Source organism: Sardina pilchardus, chromosome 6 (assembly GCF_963854185.1).
Source record: "Sardina pilchardus chromosome 6, fSarPil1.1, whole genome shotgun sequence".
In the NCBI taxonomy this organism is placed as follows: Eukaryota; Metazoa; Chordata; class Actinopteri; order Clupeiformes; family Clupeidae; genus Sardina; species Sardina pilchardus.
This window is the reverse complement of record NC_084999.1, coordinates 5850720-5858219: the sequence shown is the minus strand read 5'-3', so window position 1 is coordinate 5858219 and position 7500 is coordinate 5850720. Positions and strand designations below refer to the sequence as shown.

Here is a 7500-nt window from a genome sequence, read left to right as displayed (position 1 = left end):
TGAGGGGCCTACACACACAATCACTCACTCACACACACACACACACACACACACACACACACACACTCTCAATCGCTCATTCATACACACACACATTCAGACACACACACACACACACACACACACACTCACTCAGTCACTCTCTCTCACATACACACTGACACACACACCCGACAGTGCTCTCAGTAGACATTGAGAGATTCACCTGATCGTATATTCAGCACGCGCACACACAGATTAAATTGGCATTGCACACACACACACACATACAGAGGCAGTCACTCAGCGGCCATTGTACACAAATTTACCTGACAAGGATTTCTCGGTGGAAACACATCCATACCCCCCCCCCCCCCCCCCCCACACACACACACACACAGCCACCATCATGTTCCCGTAAGTGTGCTTGAGTCCAGTGTTGTGTGTGTGTGCTAATCTCGCGTGTGTGCTCCAGGCTCAGCAGTCTCCCTCCCTGGGCCCCAGGGTTCTGTCCTGCCGGGGCAGATGTGTGAGCCTGTGGCTCATCTCACCAGCTCACTACCTTTAGTTCTGGACTCAAGGTCAACTCCCCTTATCTGTGTCTTTGTGTCTTTGTGTGTGTGTGTGTGTGTGTGTGTGTGTGTGTGTGTGTGTGGTTTATGTGTGTCTTGACTGATTCAGGGTTTTTTCTGTATATGCAGGTGTGTGGGAGTGTGTGGGCTGTCCTGGCCCTCAGCTCCATCCTGGAGGTAGACACTGCCAGAGTTACACACACACACACACACACACACACCAACACTCACACACACTCTCAGAGTCTCTGCCACCAGAGTACCAAAGCTAGCAGTCCTGTTGCAGAGTCATCCATCTCTCTGAGATGACAGCTGGCGTGGTGCTCACGAATGCAGCAGCTGTGTGTGTGTGTGTGTGTGTGTTTACTTACTGAGGCCTCCGTCAGGTGATTCTGTATGACTGCGTTGAGAGAGAGAGAGAGAGAGAGGAAGGGAAGGCTGGGGAAGGCTGGGGAAGGCTGTTGCCACTAGTGGGGTGTAGTGTCTAATCAAATGGAGTTTTCTGCGTAAGTGGACGTCCACATCTTTCTGTCGGTACTCTAAAAGCGTTGTTCAATTTACTCGGACATACAAACAAGAGCTGTTTTCAGTTAACAAAAATGGAGTATGTGTGAGAAGCAACGGCCAAGACACAGAAAAAAAACAGTCCCCCAGTTCTAAAGCTAGACCCCAGTTCTAGAGCTAGACCCCAGTTCTAGACCTAGACCCCAGTTCTAGACCTAGACCCCAGTTCTAGAGCTAGACCGGCTTTGTGTGGGCAAGGCTTCATTGGAGGTCTCCTGTCACGGTGTGGCTCCTCTCATGCAAACAAGAAGAGATCTTAAGGGCCTCTGACCACCCTGCCACACACACACACACACACACACACACACACCACACACACACACACACACACACACACACACACACACACACACACACACACACACACACACACAGGTCTATACCAGTCATGCCAGTGCACTGTTGGAGAGAAGGTGCCATATTGCTCACTTCCTGTACGAGCTCATGGTCTGCCTAACGCAGGCTATGAGAGGGGTTTTAAATATGTGTGTAAGCCTTTTTGTTCATTATACTACTGCCTCTAATATATGGAGCTTGCGTAGACCATAGCTGTGTTCGAAATGTTCACTCGTTCACTCACTCACTCGTTCACTATATAGTGTTAACTCTATAGGGGGGCTATGTAGGGGGCTACCTAGGGGACAAGTGGGCCTGGCGATTATTAATTTCGGACACTCGGGATGTTACTGCTGCCACAAATTCATGCGCCGGATTTTCATCAGTTCTCTGTCGCATAAACAAACGCAAACGCGAGCACACGTGTAAAGCCATGGACAACAACATTGCTGTTTTTGGATGAGTAAACAGGCTGGGATTTCTCAACTGCATTGCAATAATATTTGAATATATGTGAATATAAATAAAACTGTGTTATACGTCTGTGTACATCCTAACTTTACGTGGGTAGCCTACAACAATTATTAAATTATTAAACGGGGGTTGCATTACGTTGCTGTGTTGGCCCACGAAATGTTAGGCAATCCTAAGGTAAAGCCTAGGCCGTTATAATACGTTTTAAAACTTCCATAGGCTCGCGTGCATCTATAGATCTTTACTGGTCTTAACGCTAACTTAGCACACTTAGGCTACTTACTGTACGTTAAAATGGATCCTATTCAGGCATTAGTTGTGACTCTCTTAATCAAAGTGTTGTCGCTCAGACAAAGGAGACGAAAGAATGACACTGCAAGAGCGAGACGTCTTCGTATTTTACTCGCCAGACATAATGTTAACCATATGGCAAGGGTAAATATCACATTTGCTATAGAAGAGTTACTGTTAATGTTTATGCTAGCGCCCCTCTTGGCGAGGCGATTTCATTCAATTAATAGCTGCTGTTTGCTTGGTCTTTTCTAGAAAGTATGTCGACACCCTTTGCCATTCAATTACTATATATATATATATATACTTTAAATATATTTAAAAAACGATCAAATAAAACGTACGTTAGGCTACTGCAGTCTCACGAGCCAGTGTCTTGCAATGAAATGGATTTAACGATTTTCATAGCTTACATACCTTTTTAAAACAACCACAAGGTGGAGCCATAGGAACAACAGTTAGGCAAATGTGTTCGTAAAGTTGTCCCACATCAGTCTTTGCCTTTCAGAAGTAAAACAATCTTTTACATTGTGATCAGAGTTCTCACCTATTTTTCATGATCTCCCTGTAGACAAGGGGAGCCAGTAACCTTTCAAATGCAATTGGCTTGCAGAAAATATATTTTTAATTGGCATGCAATGAGGTGTCGACAACCTTTATATTTCCAGTGTTGTACACAAAACATTTCTATCTTACTTATTATTTAAGTTTAATTGTGTTATTTAAGCAGTTAACTACGATATATGAACTTAAGTATTACAAAAATAAAACACACTGAAGTAGTTTAGAAGTGACACTTTATTTGGTGCCTATTACAGCCGGAGCCGGCAAGATACTGTGTAAGGAACGAACAGGTCCCCCTGCTCCAATTGTTTTTCGACGGGACCTCCGACCTGAAAACAGATTTTCGTCTGAGCAGACCCACCACCATGAGGCTGATTGCGCTCTTGCGCCACAATGAGCAACGGTGTTCTGGCTGGGGCCTTGAACTGGAGGTCTTGGTCTTCCTGTTCTGGCTCGCCAGTGCCACCTCCTATAGAGTGGTGTCAAGGGTCTTTGCTATGCCACGCACAACAATTCACGACATAATCCACCGCGTCTCAGGGAACATCCTTAGGCTCAAGGAGCGAATAATCTCCCTCCCCCATGCCATGGACCTGGACACCATCGGCGATGGTTTTGCTCAGCTGGCACGTTCCCCAGCCTTTTCCAAGGTTGTGGGAGCCATTGATGGCTGCCAAGTCAGGATCAAGCCACCATCACAGAATCAGGCCTGCTATTTAAACAGGAAACTGTTTTTTTCAGTGCAGCTGCAGGCGGTGTGCAACAGCAAGGGGCTGTTCCTGGACATATGTGTTGGCTACCCAGGGTCAGTCCATGACGCCCGGGTGTACAGGAACAGCCCCATTTTTGCGGACAAACTGTACCCCCCACAGGGTTACCTTATCCTTGGGGACGGTGGGTATCCCTGCACGCCATCCTTGATAACACCCTACCGTGAACCAGTGGTGAGAGAAATTGACAGGCGGTTCAATCAGCATCACGCCAAGGCCCGTTCAATAATTGAACGGGCCTTCGGCATCTTGAAGACCCGCTGGAGGACCATCTTCTTAAAAGCCCTGGAGGTCAAGCCCACCTTTGCGCCAGTGGTCATTGCATGTTGTGCAATTTTGCACAACATTGCAATGGACCTGGAGGACTTGCCCTTGGAGGAGGTGGTGATGGTGAGGGACGACAATCAAGACCAGCCTCCCCAACAGCAGTTGGATCCCAGTGGGGAGGAAGTGAGGAGGCAACTGGCGGCTGCGGTGATGGGTCCCATCCAGGCTGTTGCTCCAGAGGGGCATGATTATGCCTGAATTAAAAATATATTTTTACCCCCAACGTTATTTTAGTGTATGAAACAGTGTTTTCAGAGTTTCTACTTTAAGCAAAGCAAGTCTACAGTGATAATACTGAAAATGTAATTGAAGATAATTTATTAATTAATTAAACACAAAATAAATAATAGTAAAATATAATTGAAAAATTGAAAAAATCACAAAATCACAACTTCTCCACCAATCTCTCCAGGATGCTGAGGAGCCTGCCCTCCCGCTCTTCATCCCTTCTGGCCCGCTCCTCTGCTCTCTCCGCATCCCTCTCCAGGAAGTCTAGGACAGGGTCCACCTTCCTCTTCCCTGCCCTCTTCCTCGGCGTTGCTTCTTCCTCTTCCTCTGCCTCTGCCTCTGCCTCTGCGCGTCTGGGCTCAGGGGAAGCCACTGCAGACACCTGAAAGTGGTCTCCTCCTGACGAAGTGATGAGGACTGGGGGGCTGATGGAGGGTTTGTCCCCCATCACTTCGTCCATCAAACTGTACCACTTCCAGGTGCCTGCAGTGGTTTCCCCTGACTCGGTGCTCACTCCCGTGGGGGGCTTTTTGAGCTCCTGTAACATTCAATGTGGTCACAGTTAGGGAATTGATTCTGTAACTTTTTTTTTTTTTTTATCATACTACAAATACATTCATTACAAAACCATACAACACTGCCATTTGCCCATTGACAATAATTGAAAAAATATCATTTATGAATGTTGCGGTTGCCAAAGAGAAAGTGATCATCTCCTATATGGCTATTCTAAGCCATCAAATATGTCAACATAATAGTATACATTAGTATACATTACAGCAAATAGGCTACACATGTGCCGGAAAAGTGTTATGTTCGAGATATTCCATTTATTAAACTCTTCAACTTTCTGATCCAGCGAGAATAGCTGCATGGAAATAAGCGTACGCCTGTTTTAGGGCGTACGCATTTGTCATGAATTTGTCACAAAATATTGAAACAAACTGCTTACTTTGTAGGTTTTTTTGAGGTTCTCCCACTTTTTTCCTGCCCTGGCAGGGGAGACCACGGCATCCAGCCCCATCTCCTTCAGGATAACCCTTCAAAAACATTTTTACCATAATCTCACATGAATATCACTTGGTTAAAATTCTTGTCTTTTTTTGTGGGTTCAATTATGTATTTGATTTACAACAACTTACTCCCATCCATGCTGGGCAGTATTGCCCAACTGAGGACAGTATGTGTATACAATACTTTAGGCAGGCTTGGGTTTAAATGCTTAAACAACTTACTCCCATCCATGCTGGGCAGCATTTCTCCTTCCCGAGAATAGCCTCTCCTTGCTCCTCCTCAAATTGATGAGGCGACTAACGTCCTCATCAGTCCCTGAGCAAACATACATCTTATTAATCAGAAAAGTTATGTACTTCAAATACATTTAAATGTAGGCTAGGTTGTTATTGCCTAATCGGTTCTATATTTGTTCACTTTGCTCTGAATTACCATTTGTTTCGGTGATTGTGCTACAAAACTATCAATCTCTGTAGCACTGGGGCATTGACGAGCCCCGGACGCTATGCCAGTAGGGCATGTTACAGTACGTGTGTTCATCATGGTGTTCATTCACTGATCCCGTCGTCATCTAACGTCGTCTTAATAATCAAATTAGGCTACTGACATCCGAGAAGCGTAGATGAAAAGGTTTACATTGGCGTTGTGTGTGGCCACGTTCTTTTCATGGTTAAGTTAAGGTTTGTAACGTTAGACATGAAACTTAAAAGCCCGTGGTCAAAATAGTTATTAAAATAATAAGTTGGTGACGACGTTTAAATAGCCTATAACTAACTTTAGCTTGTAGGATGATAACGTTGTTGTGACATTACAATTTTATATGAGGGGTTAACAAAGTATATTCAGCTAACGTTGACGTTATAGCCTAGCTTAACGCAAGTCAAACTGAGGTAATAACATAGCGTTAACTTTACCAAAACGTAATGTAGGCTAGCCTAAATCAATCCTAACGTTAATTAACATAATATTTCGATGACTACAGTCTGACTCAACTGGTTACACAAGCATTAATTAATTAACTTAACTTTATATTAGGCTAACCATCAACAACAAAACATCACTTACATTTGTAGAGCATACCGGCGTCCATGTTATCAGCTGGGCTGGCGATATCATCTGTATGTCAGCTGGGAGGCAGACGGCTCATTTGACTTTTCGCGGGAATCGGGATGGTCCGCAATGCATTGTGGTCTATGTTGATTCAGGTAGTGTACATCTTCTGTGCCCTACATTTAGGCATGTCGCGCGACGAATTTGTAGGGAACGAAAGTAGTGAACGGACATTTCAGTTAAATTTCGAACACCACTACAAAATGGCTGATTCACTATATAGTGCACTATATAGTGAACGAGTGAGCATTTCGAACACAGCTCATGAAACAGCCCGGGTGGGTTTTGAGCATTCTAACACAAGATTCTATTCCGCAACAATTCAACGTTCTAAAATTCTATGTAGAATTCAATGAACCCAGGTATTCTTTAGAATGTTAATTTTCCAACATTCCAAACACACCGGTGTGACGGTACACTCTTAAGGGTTAAAGTCTGCTGTGTACTGTGTACTGTGGTTATGTGCTGTCTATACTCATTTGCTCCACCAGACAGAGGTCTGTGGCCATTTTACACCTGCAGCTGAGTCTGCTGCAATGGCTACTGTTCAGCATGTTCTATAGCTGTGCTATATTTCTCCACTCTCTGTGACATTGGTGTGTTTTTGACAAGTTGTGTTTGTTAACAGAACAGGTCTTTTCACCTGCACACACACACGCACCACACAAATACACACACACGACACATACACTCACTCACACACACACACACACCGGTAGCCTCATCATTGCACAGATGATGAACGACCCTGGTCAACCCACTATCATTAGCTACACTCTTCATCTGCTGCAGCTTGTCAAACCAGCCCCAGCCCCACAGGTCAAAGGTCGCCACCAGTTATTGTGATCAAAAGTGTGTGTAGTTGTGCTGTTGCCGAGATCACCTCTCTGATGTGTGTGTATGTGTGTAGACAGCAGGTATAATTGACACAAGGGGTCATGTTTAATGATGAACCTTTTTTTCCCCTCTCATCCTGATCAAACAGCCTGTTGGCTCGTGTGTGTGTCTGTGTGTCTGTGTGTGTGTGTGTGTCTGTGTCTGTGTGTCTGTGTGTGTTTGTGTGTGTGTGTGTGTGTGTGTGTGTGTGTGTGTGTGTGTGTTCATTCCTCTGTTGGCTGTTTGATCTGATCAGGTGAACGTGTGATAGTGGAGGGAGCTGTTGAGACAGCGGGCGCCTGATAAGCGGCATGTTCAGTGGCTTAGTGCTATCACACACACACACACACACACACACACACACACACACACACACACACACACACACACAGAGC

General features: G+C 45.0%; 2 protein-coding genes across 4 annotated transcripts in view; one reads left to right on the top strand and one right to left on the bottom strand.

Annotated features, from left to right (window-relative positions):
* Nucleotides 1-7500, top strand: part of cdkal1 (CDK5 regulatory subunit associated protein 1-like 1) — a 257811-nt gene that overhangs the window by 186764 nt on the left and 63547 nt on the right. The window contains exons 11-13 of the mRNA XM_062537922.1: nucleotides 455-508; nucleotides 681-728; nucleotides 3035-4000. Coding sequence (XP_062393906.1) covers nucleotides 455-508; nucleotides 681-728; nucleotides 3035-4000 — 1068 coding nt within the window. The remainder of the gene's footprint in view (nucleotides 1-454; nucleotides 509-680; nucleotides 729-3034; nucleotides 4001-7500) is intronic.
* LOC134082009 (uncharacterized) lies at nucleotides 3028-6293 on the bottom strand. Of its 3 annotated transcripts, none has more exons than XM_062537640.1 (5): nucleotides 6185-6293; nucleotides 5341-5434; nucleotides 5058-5145; nucleotides 4270-4643; nucleotides 3028-4071 (listed from the first exon to the last, which is right to left on the bottom strand). In XM_062537640.1, the coding sequence occupies exons 1-5, from the start codon at nucleotides 6207-6209 to the stop codon at nucleotides 3867-3869; spliced, it is 786 nt and encodes a 261-aa protein (XP_062393624.1). In that variant the 5' UTR covers nucleotides 6210-6293; the 3' UTR covers nucleotides 3028-3866. The 3 variants fall into 3 exon arrangements, with proteins under 3 accessions (XP_062393624.1, XP_062393626.1, XP_062393625.1); XM_062537642.1 differs by having other exon boundaries at nucleotides 4278-4643; XM_062537641.1 differs by having other exon boundaries at nucleotides 3028-4643.

Bases quoted from the DNA above. Each gene is read 5' to 3' on its own strand.
- LOC134082009 (XM_062537640.1), bottom strand. From the start codon at position 6,209: ATGGACGCCGGTATGCTCTACAAAT. The intron at 5,435-6,184 runs GTAAGTGATGTT...ATGTTTGCTCAG, and splicing joins CGCCGGTATGCTCTACAAAT to GGACTGATGAGGACGTTAGT. The intron at 4,072-4,269 runs GTTGTGATTTTG...TTTTTAATTCAG, and splicing joins CTGGAGAGATTGGTGGAGAA to GCATAATCATGCCCCTCTGG.